Source organism: Alexandromys fortis, unplaced genomic scaffold, assembly GCF_014885135.2.
Source record: "Alexandromys fortis isolate MF-2015 unplaced genomic scaffold, M_Fortis_MF-2015_v1.1 scaffold_57, whole genome shotgun sequence".
Classification (NCBI taxonomy): domain Eukaryota; kingdom Metazoa; phylum Chordata; class Mammalia; order Rodentia; family Cricetidae; genus Alexandromys; species Alexandromys fortis.
Window position 1 is genome coordinate 10,245,154 of NW_026067941.1, and position 20,111 is coordinate 10,265,264.

General features: G+C 46.3%; 2 gene segments (V, D, J or C); both read left to right on the forward strand.

The window, feature by feature from the left end:
* Positions 1–8,226, forward strand: part of LOC126505181 (T-cell receptor beta-1 chain C region-like) — a 306,961-nt gene extending 298,735 nt beyond the window's left edge. Inside the window, 5 exon segments of the C gene segment in view lie at positions 3,711–3,750; positions 6,629–7,006; positions 7,449–7,466; positions 7,558–7,664; positions 7,976–8,226. Coding sequence covers positions 3,711–3,750; positions 6,629–7,006; positions 7,449–7,466; positions 7,558–7,664; positions 7,976–7,996 — 564 coding nt within the window.
* A 2,922-nt stretch (positions 8,227–11,148) lies between these two features.
* LOC126505240 (T-cell receptor beta-2 chain C region-like) lies at positions 11,149–17,594 on the forward strand. The segment is given in 6 exon segments: positions 11,149–11,273; positions 11,541–11,752; positions 15,967–16,344; positions 16,859–16,876; positions 17,007–17,113; positions 17,374–17,594. Coding segments are annotated over 6 exon segments (861 nt in total).
* The last annotated feature ends 2,517 nt before the right edge of the window (positions 17,595–20,111 follow it).

The window sequence follows — 20,111 nt, forward strand, 5'->3', positions numbered from 1 at the left end:
TTTTGCAGTTCTGGGGACTCAAACCCACAGTCTCCATCATGCAAGCAATTATCAATGAATTGCTGCCAGCCTTCTTTGCAGATTTCTTTATGAAAAGTCATATAAACAAGTCCATTGGGATGATCTTTAGTTAATTCTTATGCCCAGCTCCATGAGTTCAACCAAAGGCCGCCTACACCGATGCAATTCCCCAGTTTGTTCTTTGCAGTTACCAGTGAGTGTGAGAGAGCATACTGACATGACACAGTTATTGCACACTCGTTTAAACTGTTTTAATTCCTAAGCTTTCTGGACTTTTGGAGACAAGCTCTTTCTCTGTAGACCAGACTGGCTTTAAATTCATAGCGATCTTTCTGCCTCAGCCTCCCAAGTGCTAAAATTTCATTTGCATGCAATTGTACCTACAAGGTCAGTTTCCTGGGGTGAGATTTCTGGGTGAAAATAAAAATGAGAACGCACTTGTTGTTTCATTGTTGTTTCTAGTTATTTTCTATATGGGTTGATTTTTATCATTTTTATTTCTGCTAGCAACAAATAAACTAACATCTTTATTTCTCTACGAAGTCACAAAGAAAACAGTCTCTAATAGCCCAATTTTCAAATTGCTGCAAGGCATTCTTTCAATGTGTTTTCTTGGTATTTTGGTATTACCATGATGAGAACTTTTCCCTCTGCTTAAGCACCATTTTGATTTTTTTTCTCTAAAACATCTGCTATTTGCTTTTGTTTTTTGTTTTTTTGAATTGAGCTGTCGAATTATCTCTTCATTGATTTTTAGTCCTAGTGGTGAGAATTGAAAATATTTCTCCAGGTTTTCACTTAGCTTTTAATTCTGTTCCTATGTCTTATACAAATGTGACAAAATTACATAGTCAAGTCTATCTTTTCTTCACCTGAGTTTTAAGTCACTACTTGACAGGCAATAAAAAGAAACATCATGGGGTGTGGAGGGGATACGCAGGGCAGGCAAGGGCAGGTTGGATTTCAGAGTCAGTTCATCTGTTGTCGAGATGGAGTCTCAAAGGGTAGCCCTATCTGTATATTGGCCAAACTGGGCTCAAACTCACATATCTGCCTGCTTCTGTCTCTCAGTGCTAGGGTGTGTGGGCTTCCACTCCCTGCCAGACTCATCTTGAGCCAGGAAAATTGAAATGTCTACCAATGCTTTGAAACATCTTCAGAGAAGACTACAATGCAGCGATGATCACATGGCCTGTGAATATATGAGAAAGACTTACAAACTGTCTCTGTGCAGCCTTTGTCCCCGTCTCCCTTGTCCCGTCTCCTTTATGTTTATGAGTTTAAACATTTGTAGTCACTTCACCTCATTTCATACCCATTCCTGGAAGGATGGTGCATCTTCACCATTGTTCTAAGAAGTCCAGAGTCTAGTCAACCCTGGAGAAGGCTTGAGTCCTTCACAAAGAGAGAGAGTCTGTGTACTGCAGTCTTACTCTTGGGAGAAAGCAGTCACCTCTGGGGGATGCACCACCTTGGGGCACAGGCAGAGCCAGGCTAGACTGGGGCTGTCACTTCCTCATAGAGTGGGTGGTTCCCTTAAATGATGACAACCTGAGAAGGGCGGATACTAGAGGGGATCCAGCCCCTTCAGTAAACAGCGTTGCAGTGACACCCAGCTCTAAGAACAAAGGACAAACAAAAGAAGGCCAGGGGCAAGGAGGAAACTCCCTGTTGTTGCTCTTCTCGCACCACCTTGCACAATGGGGGAAATGTCACCTTCCTTAGCTTCAACTCCCCTCAAAGGAGCAGCTGTTCTGGTGGTTTCTTCCAGCCTCCAAGGGGTGGACCTATGGGTGGGTTGTTTTTGTATAAAGCTGTAACATTGTGGGGACAGGGGGCACGGTGATTCAATTCTATGGGAAACCTTTACAAAAACCTCTCTATCTGTCCTAAGGCCCACAGTCCTCTGCTTTTCTCCTAGGACCCAGGCCTAGAAGTGTTCAGATCCGGAATGCTTCCACTCCACCTCTGCTACCTGCCAGACCAAGATCATGGAAAAGAATAGGGCCTTATCAAAGAAATTCTCCTATGCAAAAGCAACGCAAACATAAGAAGAATGATTTAGTATCCCCAGAGGCAGAGGCTGCAGGGACACCCTTCAGACAACCATTTTGGAAAAAGACCACCATCAATGGAAAGGTCAACCAGAGTTGAACGGTTCTGCAGATTGCTCAAAAAGAACCACGGAGATCTCAGCTCTAAGCTGGTCCTAGGAACCTGCTCTCTGCAAGCCTCCCTCATTTTGATGGACCCTCAGAGAGAGACGATATAGAGAGAGCATCCTTCACAAAAGAGATGTATGTCCTACTGGATGGAATCTGCTATGTTCTACATTCCCATAAACGTAATATCAAAATGTTCTGGTGTACAATATCATAAAGCACACAAGGGTATTACTCCTCCTAGGGTCTTCTAGACACTAGCCGCGACCATCATCTCTTCACACCTTAAGCTGGTTTTCCTCCTTGCCCCACGGCACTGTGCAAACACAGAAGTTTTCTTTGGTAAAGGAACCAGGCTCACGGTTATAGGTAAGATATCTTTCAGGTAAATCACCAGGACAAGGCGTGTCCTCGATGCCCATTTTCAGGTACCTGTATTCTGTTGTGCAAATTACGACTACACCTTCGGCTCAGGGACCAGGCTTTTGGTACTAGGTAAGGCCTAAGGGTGTTTGGGTGTGGGGTGGAAAGGTTGACTATGTCCTGGGAACCAGAAGAAGGAGCTGCTCATGGGTCTTGCTTGAGGGAGAAACCGGCTACTACCTGGGATGACATTCTAGGGAGGCTGATTGCACAAAGGTGCTCTGAAGGTTCCAGGCTGGGTCAAGATGAGCCTGGGACAGAGGACAGGAAAGAGAAAGGAGGTGGGTTCACAGAGAGTGCAGAGTTTTGAAGTGGACTTAGGAGGCTGTGTTCTGGAAACACGCTCTATTTTGGAGAAGGAAGCCGGCTCACTGTCGTAGGTAAGTTAGGGCCCAAGGCAGCCTCTATCTGGGGTGCCTACAGTGTCGCAGTGCTCATCTGACAGGAAGATCTAAATGTCTGTGCTCATGCTTACAAGCAGGGAAGAATGTCCAGTCTCAGTATTTCCCAGGCCGACTAAGTCAACCCTGGGCACCCTGCCGAGTGTAGGATCCCCTGGGAATCAGCTGCATATACTGCCCCTAGTCCTGCTGTCTGGTCCTCTCACACAAAGAGAAGACAGACATCAGAGAGGAGGATGCATGGACCCACCACAAAAAACTGATTAGCAATTTCATTAGTTAATACTGCATAGTTGCCTGTCCTTCCACTGCCCAGAGATCAAACCGTCCTCGGGGATGAGGGAAGCTAGCTGGCAGGTGGGCATGAGGAGGACGGACAGAGAGCAGGAGACAGTTTTACCACCAGGTTTTAATGTTGTGTTCCAACGAAAGACTATTTTTCGGTCATGGAACCAAGCTGTCTGTCCTGGGTATGTAAAAAGTTTCTTTCTCCGGAGGGTATGTGGTAAGTCTCGGGGTGCAGGGGAGCTCCTTGGAGAAGGAAAAAAGAGCAAACTTACCCTAGGTTGTGGCTCAGAGAGGATGAAAGGGTGGAGAAGGTTGTGTTGTGTCGCAGCCCCGGGGATTCTGTGTGGAGACATAGGAAGGTCCCAGCAGTTCCTCAGGGGTTTGTCACTCTCATGTTGTACTGTGTAACAACCAGGCCCAGCATTTTGGAGAGGGGACTCGACTCTCTGTTCTAGGTAAGCTACAGAACTGGAAGATAGGGCTACTGTCCCGTGGAGCCAGAGTGTCTGTGACTCCCAGCACTAGCGGAAGGGGCCGAGGAATTTAGTTATCGCTTTACTTGCTGGGATCTAAGCGACTTCTCTGTGTTCCTCACGGCAAGATGAACCAGCAACTGTTTCAGTCTGTGAGCAGTCTCCTCTCTACCTCCCACGGTTATCTTACCTTTTTTGTTTGCACGGATGTGTGCCTCCTGAGTCCCTTCCTCTCGTCCCCCTCCTGTCACATGCCTCTTGGAATTTCTGTAGTCTAGAATCCTGCCTGCAGGCAGAGAGTGCCAGTCATCTGGCTCTCTCTCTGCCTCGGGACTGCAGGTGGGTTTTACCAAGGCCTCCTGCAGCTGTGTTCCTATAATTCGCCCCTCTACTTTGCAGCAGGCACCCGGCTCACTGTGACAGGTATGGGGGCTCTATTCCTGACTGGAGGGGTGCCTGTGTTGGATCACGATGGTCTGGGAAAGGAACTTAGGTATAGGAATGGAAGGCAGAGTCACCTGTTCCCATCTGGAACCCTGTGCCCTCTCCAACCTTCCCCAGAGCCTGGTAGCTTGCTAATTCCTGGGTTTGCTTTCTCCTTCTACACACAGAATGCCTTTGCTTTGGGGTTTGGGTTTCCTGGCTCTCCTTTTTATTATTCCTTGGACTCGGATCGTCCGTACATTGTGATCGGTGCACTGCTTGTTTTCTCTCTAGTACCACTTCTCCACCCTGTCCATCCCATTCTCCTGCGCTGCTGACCTGCTTTGGTGCATAGCTCTGTCTTCTGATTTCAAATATCACCCTGAACTCTAGTACAGGCTTCCAATCCTGCCTTCCTCTTTCTCCCTCTCTCTACCAGTCTCTGAAGACTTGTGTTTTCCTTCCTAGTGTGGCTTAAGGGCTAGACGGCAGAGGGGACCAGGCTGGTGGTATTAGGCTGATCCTGAGCAGCGGTCACAAGTCTTTTTTATAGCATTGCGGGAGCTTTAGCTGTCTGCAGGGAGTTTGAAGTTATTTGTACTTGGTGGGTAACTTTGGCATAGATATGATTAAGTTTACAACTAGAAAAAATGACATTTTATCACCAGATTATGTCGAAAAAAGAGAAAATAGACAAGTGGTCCTCAGACCCCAGGACTTCTTGGGATAATAAACTAATGCATCTATCATGAAAGCCCAACATAACCGATATTGTGCTTGGGAGGAAAACAGACAGGCTAGGGGAGTGAGGAGGGAAGTGATAATGTCTGAGAGACAGAAAAAGATGAAAGAATGGGGCACCTCAATCCTCCCAGGACTGGAAGCTTGCTTAGATACTCTTCTCTAAATAGGACAAATGCTATGGATGCTAAAGGAAACTCCTCAACACTGGATTCAAATGCCTGAGGTTCAAAGGAATAAATTGGGGGAATTGTCTGGGGTGATATTCCTAAATAAATAAATAAATAAATGCTAAGCTGTCCCAGGCTCTCCAAGACATCTAAAATAAGAAGGACAATTTAAAATTAACGTAAAGGACTAAGTCAAAATGAATGGGTCTGTTTTTTAATTTTGAGAACTTGATAAATGAAGTTCTACATCACTCCCATCCTGCCTCTTCCTCTCTCCTTCCTCCCATACCCTTTCTCTCTCCTGAATTCTTTTAAAGGAGTCATCTCATTATCCTGCAAGACACTGTTTGTCTTTGTCCAAACCCATGTCTCAATTTCCCCCACAAGCCCTCAACTTCAGACAGAGAAAGAGACCTCTTGTTGGCATGTTTCTGCATGAGAACCTTGCTTTTCTGTCAGAACCCAGCCGGAGAGGGAGGACATTAAATTCCACATAAAGGAAGGATGCTTGGAGGTTGTGTGCAAACGCCATCTTCAGAGGGAGTTGTTCTTTTCAATAGTCCTAAAAAGTTTTTTTCTGTCCCCTCTTCCTAGCATGTGGGGCCCAGGCCACTCCAGTGGAGACCCACTTCTTTGTGCTTTAAGATTTGTTTAGAGGAACTTAGTCTTTCACTCCATTAAGGACTGCAAAGTTAGGCTGTGAACTAGAATTCTGAAACTCATCAAGGAGGTTTGCTGAGCACTGGAAAACTAGAAGAGTTCAACGTATGAATAATACTTTCCACAGCATGGCAGTTTTCCTGAGCAAGCCACCACAGCCCTCTTACACCTCAGTGTAGGAGTGGATGCGGAACATCAGATAGGCAGCCGGCCAGAGACAAGCTGGAACCTCAAAGCAAGCTGCATGCAGAAGAGAGTGGGGGCGGGAAGAGTTGAGCAAGGTATTCATAATCTTGGAGACTTTTCTGGATGTTAAGGGGGGGAAAATGTCTCTTTTAGGCAACACATGTTGACAGTATGTAGAATCACCCAAACACATTAAAATTTACACCTCACCCCCAAAAGGAAAATAGTAAGCAAAAAAGCAAAAAAAAAATCACCTTAGCTCTTAGGACTGTGATGTTAATATGAAAGTTTTGCCTCAAAATTCAAGCTCTCCCTGTTCCACTATTTCAAATCTAAAAGATCAGATAGCCATGCAAGGATTAAGGTTTTGAAACACAAAGCTGCATATATTCTTTTTCACAGGTGATCAAACAAAGTCACAGTGCATAAGGCATTACAAGAGTGTCCAGAACTTTCTAATCAGGGTATGACTCCTCAAGAAAATGGGGGAGAAATAAACCCATAAAGAAGAGAGAGGGAGCATCAAGGGAGATCCAGAACAGAGTTAGATGGTGGCAGACAGCTAGCAGGACCTACTATGACATAGTTGTGCTTTAGAATAACCATTTCCAGGCCTCTCTCACACAGTCTAAGCCAGACCTAGACAACTCTCAAATCAGCCCTCCTCTCTTCATTTCCAGAGGATTTGAGCAAGGTGAGTCTGCCCAAGGTCACCTTGTTTGAGCCATCAGAGGCAGAGATCGTCGACAAACAAATGGCCACCCTTGTGTGCCTGGCCAGGGGCTTCTACCCTGACCACGTGGAACTGAGCTGGTGGGTGAATGGCAAGGAGGTCCACAGTGGAGTCAGCACAGACCCTCAGCCCTACATGGAGAAAAATAACCTCACCTACTGCCTGAGCAGCCGCCTGAGGGTCTCTGCGACCTTCTGGCACAATCCTCGCAACCGCTTCCGCTGCCAAGTCCAGTTCTATGGGCTTACAGATGAAGACTCGTGGACCGGGCCCCCGCCCAAGCCTGTCACCCAGAACATCAGTGCAGAGGCCTGGGGCAGCGCAGGTACGTGTGTTCATGGGACCTGGGGAGCAGCAGGTAAGACGAATGAGCATCGCTAGTGTCTAAAAGAAATGGAAAGATGCGGGCAGAAGCCAAAAAGTCCAGACACAGAAAAAACAATGGCAGGGCACTAAAACTTGACAAAATTAGACAGCTACAGCTAATCCTAACACTAGATCCTCAGCCCAGCAGCCTTACATGTAGGGTCTCCTTTCCATTCTATGGCATTGTGTAGTGCAGCCTCTGAATCATTATTATTGGTGCCTAAGGGATGTATGGGTTTCAAGAGTAATAGGTTAGCATTGGCACCATAGAAGAACGAGGGTTCTGGGGCCACCCAGGGAGGCTGACCTGTCAGTCTCTGCTAGCCTCGAGGCTGACTTAATTCTCAGTCTGCTTAATAAAGAGAGGTCTCATTTATTTTCCTGCCTCTCTTTTCTTTCAGATTGTGGCATTACCTCAGGTGAGCTGACTCCCTCTTCATGTCTCATGACCTTGACTGCAGTTAGCTGCCTGTCCAAAGGTACTGACCTGTTTTCCTTTACTCTACCCAGCATCCTACCAACAAGGGGTCCTGTCTGCCACCATCCTTTATGAGATCCTGCTGGGGAAGGCCACCCTGTACGCTGTGCTTGTCAGTACCCTGGTGCTGATGGCCATGGTAAGGAAAGGGCAAATGGACCATACAGGGGAGGTGATACACGGTACACAAGAAATTAAGATCCAAGGGTTGAGGGGCTCTAGCAGAACTAGAGCTAAGCAATAGAGAGAATTTTGCTCCCATGTCATAAAAGACAAGCAGAAACTTCAAAGAATTGCAATAAATGAGCCATGCAGAGGACAATCTGTGGTAACCCAAAACCCCAAGGGATACTTGAGGAGCCCTATCATTTCTCTGAATGGCCTTCCTTCTTCCCCTCAAGCTCCACTGAACTGGGCCCTTGGTAAATCTAAAACCCTTCTCTTCTGCAGGTCAAAAGAAAGAATTCCTGAGGCCAGACTTGGAGGCGGAGCCCAGAACTTCCAACCCCTTGTGTTGCTAATACAGATTCCTTTTTTGAGCACTTCTGAAGAGTTGTCCTCATTTGTCTGTGTGTCCCAAAGTCTGCTTATTAGTCATGTGCACTTACCCATCTGCATCAGAAATCCCTGGGCCCTGGAGAGCACCTAGCATATATACAATCAAAAAACATAACCAATAAACTTGTTCTAGAATGACCCGACTCAAACTTGTGCGTGTAGATGTCTTTATTTCTTGTCTCTCTTTGTACTCCCTGATCAATCATGAAAGATGAGATACTCAAAACAAAAAGTGGTGGCCAGTTCAGGTAAGAAAAATGAGGGCCCCAACCCTGAGAGTAATAGAAGAGGCTAATGGGAGGTGATGGAAAATAGAAATTTTCAAGAGAGAAAGACAGGAGTTCTGAGTACAGGAAATTTCTGACTGTCAAAAAGCACTCTGGGGAGAAGTCATAGGTTACACAAATGTATCCCTCTGCAACTGGTCATGTCCTGGTGACTAACAAGGCTTGGTTCCCTGTGTCACCAATCTTCCTTTCAGCCTCTCAATGAACACAAGTGTTTGTTCACCAAGCCACGTTCCCAGCTGATCACATGATCATGCACTGTCTTGGAAAATTTTATTTCAGTGGGAAAGGTGTCTTCTGTTTAAGATATGAATCTGTTGGTAAATTTTTAGCTAGTGAAATAGAGGGATTTAAACAACATCCCATGGTTGTGCCTAGAAGTACAAATAATGCAGCTTCTTATCAAAAGCAAGCCTTATTTCTTCATCTAGAAAACCTTTAAGGGTGGTGGTGGCGCATGCCTTTAATCCCAGTACTCAGGATGCAAAGGCAGGTGGATCTCTGTGAGTTCGAGACCAGCCTAATCTACAAGAGCTAGTTCTAGGACAGGCTCCAAAGCTGCAAAGAAATCCTGTTTTGGGGGAAAAAAAAGAAGGAAAACATTCACAAGCTTCCTGTGTTCTCGTTGTTCCCATGGTGGGAACAGTCATGTCACCATGGTAACGTAGTCATGTCTCCATGGTGGGGTAGTCATGTCACCATGGTGGGGTAGTTGTCATCCTCAAGATGGCATAAAGAACTGATGATTCACTTTACCTCATAACCCTACATGCCCCACTCCTCTCATATTCCCATTCCATTCTGCACGTTCTCCTGCCAACCCCACCTGGAACATTGTGGTGCCCCGCCTCCCTCGGTAAACCCTATTTGGCTTTAAGCATTGGCTTCACTCTCTTCCTGGAGCCTTCCCTAGCATCTGTTGCTCACTCTTTGCTTCTAGCTCCCTAAGTTACAACCTGTATTTTGTTGTCTGACACCTTGTAAAGACCTCCTTCACGACTCTTACCATACTCAATGGGAACTGGTTCTTACCTGACAACTCCCATGTAACTGGTGGTTCCTTCATAACTAGTATATTATTTTTATAGTACCCTGGAATTTTGTTTCAGGATAGACACTTGGTAGTAATTCTTTAATAAACCTGGGAATGAAGAGGGAAATAATAAAAGTGACCCTATATTAGACTAGACACAGTCACCTCAGTAGGGCCCTCTCAGAACAGTCATCTACACTTCCACACATTCTTCCCCCTCTATTGCGTATGATTTCAGAGTTTAATCTATGCAAACATGCATGTCTAGCTACATACAGACACATACATTTACATGTGCGTTCACATTACCCGCTCACTAAACAAATATAACTGTAATGTGTTACTTTTGAAAACCCAGGGAGCAGAGCTAACTAAACCCGTCCCCAAGAAATCCATTTCTTTATAAAGGGACTAAGTCATGAAGAAAAAGCAGAAATAAAAGCTGTTGCTTTGAAGTTGCTGTGTGAACTGTCTGATAAACTGCCGATAGATAATCAGACAAAGGCGTGAGAATGTGCACTCTGTGCACTCTATGGAATAGTCCTGCTGACCGGAGACAGCAGAAAAATCACACACAATATAGCGGCATGTTTCACAGTCTAGCCATTTATTGGATGCAAGAGTCAGAGACAGGAATAATCAAAAATCAAGGCTGAGAAATCATACCAGAACATGCCACTCTGAGGATGGACGCATCTCCTTGCAAATAGCATGGGACCTAACATATATGTGTCTGCTAAATATTTGAGGAATAAGTGAGCGAGGCAGCTGAACGTCCTCCATTAAGCAATAGCAACGACTGATGGAAGTTTCAGAGCTACTTGTCTCTGTGTTCTGGGGATTCTCCTGCTGGGGCCCTTCCGCTTCACTCCTCCCACCCACCTCACTATAAATGCCAGCCTGAGCAGGTGGGCACTGGGAGTCAAAGAGGGGAGACCCAGTGACATAGACAGTCTCCCAGAGTGAGAGCACCATCAGAAAGGGGGTCCCTACCCCCATCAACAGCACCACCATTAGTAACAAGATCTTCTCTAAGCTCCTCCTTTCTCTTTAAATTTGCCCAGCTTTCGCCTTTTCCCAGCCCCTCTCAGTCGGCCTAACCTCTCTAACACCTGGGCTTCCTGCCCCTGTCTGAAGCAGGAAAAGCACTGGGGGAGGGCATCCGTGGGGATGAAACATTTTTGTATCATGGTGTAACATTGTGGGGACTGGGGGGGGGCACAATGATTCAAATAGAGGAGGCGCTTTTACAAAAAGCTCTACCCTTGAGAACATCAACGCTCAGCCCAAGGAATGCATTTGTCATGTGAGGAAGGGGTCTATGTGAGTGATCTCACAAGGTCTTACAATATTTATGCATCCCCTTGTCCTAGACAGTCTCCCATGAATGTGAAAGCCTATCTAGAGAGTAGGATCACTGTTTAGCCCCTTTCATAAGGCTTACCCTTGGCAAAGTATCTATCTGTACATGAGCGATAAGTTAAGAACTCATTAAAAATATTAAATAAATAAATAAATAAATAAATAAATAAATAAATAAACGCATTGTGGGAAAGGTGTAACAAGTCTTTTCTGGTCAGAGGCTACCCAACCCCACAAGGAAGCCTTCAGATTTCAAGTTCACTGTGTCAATTCCCCGAGTGAATTAGATGGATATTAATTCCCAAGCCAAATGTTGCATCTCCTCTTCAAATTGAGGTTTGCCTCGTGCAGCGTCCAGATTGCTTTACCAGTTCTGGAGGTAGATGGGGAAAGCGGGCAACCCTGAGTCTATGCTAAGGAAGGTGAAGAAAGAGGAAGAATTCTTGGCAGCCCTTTTCTGCTGTGTTCCTATGCTGAACAGCACTTCGGACCAGGCACGCGACTCACGGTGCTAGGTAAGAAGGTAGTGGCCACACAGGTGGGAGGGGAGGCAGCATAATAGCCAGAGAGACCCCTGGAGCCAGAAAGCCTTAGCAGAATAAGCACTGAGCCATCCGAGGCCCTGAATCAGGATGGACAGGGTTTGTGCCAGTAACCCCAGAGCTGTGCAAACACCGGGCAGCAGTACTTTGGAGAAGGCTCCAAGCTGATAGTGCTGGGTAAGCAGGGCGGCTGGGGAGGGACTGTGGGGGGTAAGATGGACAGAGTAGAACAGCTGCACAGCTTCCTATTCACCTGAGCTGACCTGTCTAGGTGGAAGGATTTCTGGAGTGGATACTGGGATCAAGAGGGCACTTGTGATTGATGGGGCTCTGAGCAAGGGTTGGGATAGCAGGAGTGGGCAACACCGGGTTCTTGTCCTGAGCCTGGAGGCTGTGAGCACAGACACTCAGTATTTTGGCCCAGGAACCAGACTGACCGTGCTGGGTAAGTTTGGAGCTAGTGATGGGGGTGGTAAGATGGGGAATGTCTCCTTACCGGGATTCCCAAGTAACAATAGCCAGGGCTAGTTTTTGTGCTGTACCAAGGGGCTGTGAGCCAAAACACCCAGTATTTCGGTGCAGGCACCCGACTGTCAGTCCTAGGTGAGTTGGGGTGTTTTTGTGCTGGGCTCTGGTGCTGTGAACAGAGAGACCCAGTACTTTGGGCCAGGCACGCGTCTCCTCGTGCTAGGTGAGCTGGGGCCCCACGCGCGGTGCCGGCGGGCTGGGGTTGCAGTGGGTGCGGGTGCCTTGGCAGGGTTTTCTCTGCGAGTTCCCGGGTTATGCTTCTCAGTCTTTGACTTGACTTTCGGAACTGGCAGCCAGTTGACCGTGCTAGGTGAGCTATTTGGCAACTGCAGCAGTGAGCCTCGGGGCAGCTGGCTTCTTTGCACAGGGTTCCCAGGCCCTGTGGGAGGCCAAGACGCAGGGAGAATGTCAGGAATCTGGATACTAGCTCACTGCACTGTAGGGGTTTGAGTGTGGGGCTGCGCCTCTGTGCTCGTATGAGCAGTTTTTCGGTCCAGGCACCCGGCTCACGGTCTTAGGTAAGTATCCTGCGCTCGCGGGCTCCCAGCCTTTGTTCCCGGGTCCCTGGGGGAATCTGGTGTGGACCGGGGTTAGGGCTCTCTGGGGAGTCTACAATAGGCTACAGCTCTCAACTTCACCGCTTCTGGGAGGGCTGCGGGGCAGCGTATCAGATGCTAAGCTTTGCTCTCTCGCAAGCTAGGACAGAGTCGGTTTAGTTCTCTTTTCTCTGAGGTTTGACCATACTGGCTGGGCGGTGAAGAAAAGGATTTATCTAGGGCTCTGGAACAAACTTGTTTTTGATAAGCTAAGAGGAGAGTAAAGAGCTAAGGGGCAGATAGAGGGAGCGGGGTCCCAGAGTTGGTACCGCGGACCTCTAGACTGGTCTCATCAGCAAAAGTCATTCGAATGAGGGTCTTTTGAAAGGGGGAGAATGTGCCAGGCAAGAAACCAAGGACAGGCAGATAAACATAAACTGGAACAGAAGAATCCAAAGCCTGGTGGTGTCGACGTGCTATTGATTGTTTTTTCTTTCCTGAACAGTTAAAAACAGATCTTTAATTTTTAAACTCCATCACTGTTTTTCCTTTAACTTTGAGATTCCCTTGAAGCAGGGATGGAATCTTAGCTAGTGTCCACACCTTCTCATGGCTAGTCAGTCCCAAATCAGAGGTATCTTATTCACTGGGGTCTATTTATCCTCAAAGCATTTCCCTGAATCCTGACCTAAAATCTTTAGTGAGCACATCATTCATTTTAGGCGAGACAGATGTGAAGGGAGTGTGTTGCTCACAAACACCCACTAAAGTCCAAATATTATCCTGGAAGATGAGGGAAAAAATGCTTGAACAACCTTACGATCTCAGTACAAGAATGGACCATTAACCATCACCTGGCAATGGGGACCAAAGCTGTAGAAGAGAAATAACTCACAGCCTGGAAGTGTGGACCTGCATTATTGGATAACCATAGCAACAGTGGACAGCATTTGTGGTTGGAACGCTAAGCTGGATCCAAGGGAAATCAGCCATGTTAAAGTGTGCCTAAAGGATATGCTGGTTTCCTGTGATCAGGTGGGATAGAGAAAGAGCCAGATGTCATAACCAGATGAGGCTGAATTCAATCCTGGCTCTTTGGTGACATGGTAAGCTTAGGTGAGTTGATGTGTGAACCTCTCCTGTAGATACAGATGTTATGGTGGTTTGAAAGGGGGGGAGAAGAATTTTATAATTTTACCCTCAGCCATTCAAATCAAAGCACATACCACCAGCAGCTTACTATAACACACTTCCCCTTCATCTCCCAAGAATCCTCAGGGACTCACACACACAGATGTACATAGGTACCCCAGGCTCCCTATGGAGTGATGCATGCAATACCTCAGAGTAAAGTTCGTTCGTATCTGCCTCTATTTGTCCTGGCTTTGGTGTAGACTAATCGGCAGAGAGCGATGTGCCTGACTCTGATTTTCACAGCAGGGGCTAGATGATTACTGAGTGAGGTGGTCAGAGGAGTGCATTCCATTGTTCCCACAGAAAGCTGGGTGACTCTCAAAGACATGATCTCTGAGACACAGGGAGGTTAGTCAGACCCTAAGCAGAATTGAGAGCACCAAGGACTACAGAGAGAAGTAAGAATATTATTTTTCCGTGGAGGTTCAGCCCATAAAGTCCTAGGTACATTGCTAAATAGAAAATGGGGCATCCGGGGAAGAGGCTGAGCAGATGCAGAGGTAGCGAGGATGCTTTCAAGCTTAGCCCAAAAGGAAAATGTGGCCAGGTGTGCTGGCTCACATCTGCAATCCCAACACTGGGGGAGACTGAGGTAAGTGGAACGGCATGAATGTGAGGTCAACCCTGGCTACATAGTGAGTTCAAGCACGTTATGGGTCATAGACCCTGTCAAAAAAGAAAAAGAAATTTCAGTCCGGTGCTCCATTGTGGGTCTCTGTCTCTGTCTCTGTCTCTGTCTCCTTTCATCGCCTGATGAAGGTTAATATTCAGGAGGATGCCTATATGATTTTCTTTGGGTTTTCCTTCTTATTTAGCTTCTCTAAGAACCCGAATTATAGGCTCAATGTCCAAATCAGGAGCAGAAGGAGAGAGAGCACAAGCAAGGAACTCAGGACCGCGAGGGGTACACCCATACACTGAGACAATGGGGATGTTCTATCGGGAACTCACCAAGGCCAGCAGGCCTGGGTCTGAAAAAGCCTGGGTTAAAACCGGTCTTGCTGAACATAGTGGACAATGAGGACTACTGAGACCTCAAGAACAATGGCAATGGGTTTTTGATACTACTGTACCTATTGGTTTCGTGGAAGCCTAGGCAGTTTTGTGGATGCTCACCTTACTAGACCTGGATGGAGGTGGGTGGTCCTTGGATTTCCCACAGGGCAGGGAACCCTGATTGCTTTTTGGGCTGACGAGAGAGGGGGTCTTGATTGGGGGAGGGGGAGGGAAAGGGAGGAGGTGGTGGGGAAGAGACAGAAATCTTTAATAAATAAATAAATAAATAAAAAAGAAAGAAGAAAGAAAGAAAGAAAGAAAGAAAGAAAGAAAGAAAGAAAGAAAGAAAGAGAAAAGAAAATGTGCAGACTTCTACTAAAAAGAGATGGCTGCAGAGTTGAAAACCAAGCACTATGAGCCTGTGATCTTGTATGCAAATTGTGCAGGTGGGATGCCAATGTCATGAGCCCTGTAATGAGGTGATAACTGTAGAAATATAAAACAGGGTCAGATAAAGTTTCTCCATTATTCAGAAGACTTTGGTTTGCTGAACCAAAATATCTATCTCTTCATCTTCACCAAACTGCTTGGAAACCAAGAATAGTCAGAAAAATACAAAGAGCTGAGATGGTGTTTGGAGGCAGAGAAGTTGACAGGTTTATTTCACACACCACAAAATTCAGTAAACCTTCCATCCTCCTGAACACACTGCAGACCAAGGTCGCTTCACGTGCCAAGTATGAGAATAGGGCGTCTATAGATCAGGGCCTGAGGGTAGCTTCCTTATGCCAAATATCTATCTCATCCTCAATTATCCTCCATTCTTTCTGCCCTTTAGCTTCGGATACAGAGAGCCCAGCTATGACAGGATATTCTGAATCCTTCTGTCAGTTCTGGAAGTCAGTGCTGCACAGCATCCCACTCTGCAAGCAGAAAACAAAGAAAACCATGGTGCAAAGCCATTATAGAGACTCTCCCAAGGTCACACGGACATGGAAGGTCATTGCTGAGACTCGGTTTCTGCAATTCTAATTTCTGTGGCAGGCCCCTGTGATCTTGTATACAAGCATATGATGATCAGAAGTAACCTTTTCTTGGTGGAAAATAATTAAGACAATGTCAATAAAGGGACATTGAGTAGTGTGTTGAACAGGACCATTTATAGTCTCCCCTTATGAGAATGGAAGGACAGGGAACATTGATGTCCACTAGATAAATACAAATAGCAGGTGAAGGAAAAAAGAAATGGAACAGTGATTGCAAAGCAAATGGGCCCCGCTGCAGCATGCTTGCGTTTTTAGAAACCCTCTTATCCCTCGAGTTCTTCTTCTCAGATACAGACAGTCTCTAGCAGATCCAGAGAGTGATCAGCAAAATGCCAATCCCACCCCTCTTTACTTTCCAGAGGATTTGAGCAAGGTGAGTCTGCCCAAGGTCACCTTGTTTGAGCCATCAGAGGCAGAGATCGTCGACAAACAAATGGCCACCCTTGTGTGCCTGGCCAGGGGCTTCTACCCTGACCACGTGGAACTGAGCTGGTGGGTGAATGGCAAGGAGGTCCACAGTGGAGTCAGCACAGACCCTCAGCCCTACATGGAGAAAAATAACCTCACCTACTGCCTGAGCAGCCGCCTGAGGGTCTCTGCGACCTTCTGGCACAATCCTCGCAACCGCTTCCGCTGCCAAGTCCAGTTCTATGGGCTTACAGATGAAGACTCGTGGACCGGGCCCCCGCCCAAGCCTGTCACCCAGAACATCAGTGCAGAGGCCTGGGGCAGTGCAGGTACGTGGGACCTTGGGTGTTGATAAGGAACCGCACCAGTACCTCGGAAAAATGGCAAGATCCATGTAGAAGCGAAGAATAGAGCCAGGAGAAAGCTGGGGTGCTGGAAGGGTCAATCAGGGCATGGTGATAGAAAACCTTAGTATTTACTTCCTCCCACAGAGTACTTAAACTTAATGGGGCCGCTCAGTCCCTGTGGATCTGCAGTTCTTTAGTGCCTCTGAGCTGTGCTGGTGGGTTTCCTCACACCTTCAATGCAACTCAGCATCTACCAGCTGTGTCTCAGCCCCATCACTGGTCCTAGATTTTTAAGTTCACAGTGGCAGTGTCTTGTAATTGTTCTTCAGTATAAGAATAGCAGTGTGCAGCGGTGCTGATACCATCTGATCTGCACGTGATTGTGGTCTTTGAGTCCAGCTTTACATTTATTTTGTTGTTTAGGGCACAATATTCCAAAGCAGTGGCATTCTCTAACCAGTATTTTCTCCCTCCCGCCCCCCGCTTCTTTTTTCAGACTGTGGCATCACCTCAGGTGAGTAAGCCTTTCTCTAATTCTTCCATGGTCTGGACTCTGGAAAGCCAAGAACCTCTAGACGTCAAGGACGAGGGTTTCCAGCACTGTCTGCTCACAGCCACTACCCATTCTCCTTTCCTGTCAACAGTGTCCTATCACCAAGGGGTCCTGTCTGCCACCATCCTCTATGAGATCCTTCTGGGGAAAGCTGCCTTGTACGCTGTGTTGGTCAGTGCCCTGGTGCTGATGGCTGTGGTAAGGATGGGGCAAGCAGTTGAAGGGAGCGTATAGACTACTGAACATGGAATGGAAGGGCATCTCAGAGGAGAACCCATTATATCCCGTCATCTCAAAAGAACCTTAAGAGATACAGACCAAAGAGAAAATGTGGGAAACGTTACCTATGCCCTCCCGGAGGATGAAGAGCTCTCTTCAAAATCTTACTCAGGACCCAACTGACCTGTCCTCCCTCCTTCATGGCTTCTGGAGCTCTAACAATGTCCTTTCCTCCTCAGGTTAAGAAAAAGAATTCCTGAGACTGGCTCTTTTGCATGCTGAGTTGCTCTCCATCCTGATCCTGGATTCTTCTGCACCTTCTCCAATCCCTCTTCCTAAGGAGTTATTCTTTCTTAGCAGCATGCTTCCCCCTCCATGAATATCTGTCCTTCCTAGCCACTTCCCAAAGACCAACCTCCTGACTCTGAAACAGACTAAGGCAATAAAAGTGTTGACTGGACCTGACTGTGTCTCACAGTATCTTTGGGGGCCCTGCTGTTACACTTTAACTGGTTTGAAAAGACAAAGAGTGGCAAATCTGTTTCCTTGCTTTTCTTCCCGCACCAGCCCCCACCGTCAGCACCAGGTATTGTACTCCAAATCCTCCTTTCAGAGTCATTTCCTCTGAAAGGCAAAGAGTCCACTCTAGAACACCAGCAGGATAAGGACAGAGAAAAACAAACAAACAAACAAACAAAAAACAACAAAAAACTACCACTAACAATAACACGCCCAGCACAGGGCAGAGGCTAAACAGACCTATAGATTACAGACTCCAGTGTCTTTTGTTACATCTTTGAGTTTTATCTCTGCTTGTCCTTAATACCTCTGGTTTATCTTGTTTGAAAGTTTTAACTTAAGATCTGTGAACCTCTCCATGTCTAGCCTGGGGTCTTAGAGAAAGCAATGAGAGTAGAAAAACTGACCTGTGAAGTCTAGGAGCAGTGGTCTCTCCAGGACCATGGCACACAGGTTCAGATTCTGGGTGGGGGCCCTGCAGAGGCTAAAGTATTGCATGTGAAGTGTAAACCCTTCCAACGTGTAAATTTTTCCTGTCAAATTGAAACCAGATCACTTTGGGCTGAGGGTGTTGGGTGCAGCTTCTCAGACAGAGACAATTTACCTTGGAAGTGCAAACAATGTGGTTTAATCAATATAATAGAAAAGTATGCTTGGCAGAGATTAGAGAATACATAGCATAGAAGAAAGACAGTGACAGGGGCCTCTATCAAGGTTAGTTGTTAGTGTCTGGATAAGAAGCAAAGTCCAAAAGCAAAGAAAGGAGAAGGCAATGAAGAAGTCCCTTTTTGAGAGACTGTCATTGTCTCTGACAATAGGCTGGACAGTGACTTGTGCATTTACAACTATAGTGATACTATTAGTAAATTATTTCCCTAATTCATAGCTGTAGAAACTGTGGTTTGCAGATCTGAAACTGCAGTATGCTTTCCAAAGATCTAGAAGCTTCACCCTCTCAGGGACCATGATGGTGTGTGTTCAGTCATGGAGTCACAGTGACCCTGGAGCAGTAATCACGAAGTTGTGCTCACTCATGTGTTACAGTGACCCTAGAGTAGCTACCATGATGTTGTGCTTAGTCATGGAGTCATGTTGACCCTGGAGCAGTGATCACGGTACTGTGCTTACTCCTGTGTTTATGGTGACCCTAGAGTAGCTGCTAGCACCCTCTGGGAAAGGAACTCTAGAAAGAAACACACTGAGACTGCCTAAATTCCAAAGAATATCAGTTTTCCAAGGTTGTCAACACAACATGTACAAGATATACAACAAAGTTCCACCAAGTGGTTTAGGGCAATGGAAATCAATTCTCTTGCATTTCTGGGGGCCCCAAGCCCAAAATAATCACATTGCCATCAGGTCAGTGTTTGCTGGCAGTTTCAACAAGTGATTCTTTCTTGTTCTTTCTTCCCATTGCTCTCAGCACTCCTTGCCTTGTGTCAGCTCCTCTCCCATCTCTGCCTTGCCTTGATGTGGCACTCTTTTCCATGTTTCTGTGTATGTATAACCCTCTTCGTTCTTTCAAGACATGAGTCATTGGATTTGAAACTCACCTTAGAGCCTGAACATTTCCATTTTGAGCCTTTAACCAATTGCAGCTGCAGGGACCTTTTTCTAAACAAAGCCTCCTTCAGAAGGTCTGGGTGGATATGATTCTAAAGATACACTATTCCTTGTAAGATACTGTGTGTCCAGGAAGAAAAGTTGGAGGGCTCCAGATTAGGAGTTTTCATAGTCCAGAAAGAATGAGCCTCATGTCAGGCTCAGCTTAGGAGATCATAACACCTATAAATGATAACTTTTTAGATTCTTCAATTGCACTACTTTTGTGGTTTTCTAGTGGTAATCTTTGTTTTTTTTGTATATATTTTTGCTGTAGCTGTTTTAATGATGGCTAAAATATAAAACAGTGGGTATATTTTTTTTCAGAACTTTTTTTTAATTAATTAATTTATTTATTTATTAAAGATTTCTGTCTCTTCCCCCCAGCTGCTGGATGGAGGTGGGTGGTCCTCAGACTTCCCACAGGGTAGGGAACCCTGATTGCTCTTTGGACTGACGAAGGAGGGGTATATGTTTTAAGCTCTATACCAGCATTCACAAAAAGATGTCTTCCACCCCCTAGACCTATGGAGACAGTAAGCACATGCAGTGTTTCCATTCTCATGTAGGGGTGGGAAGTTAAGTACATGAGAAGAGCAAGCAAAGGCTTTGAAGAAAGTGTGGGTGTTCTGTGGACCAGAGAGGTAAGAGCAAGGAGGGGTGTTAGAGAGCAAAGTATGAATAAACAGATCAGTGAAGGAAGAAGCGCCTTTAGCACTAGACAAGAGTGGACGTGGGGAGAGGATAACATCATGTGGGAGATAATTGGGTCTGAAGCCCTGGTGTTTGCTTCCCTTTGGATGCAGAAAACAGGCACAGGAAGAGGTGGGAGGCTGTGGGAGGTGCTACTGGATGA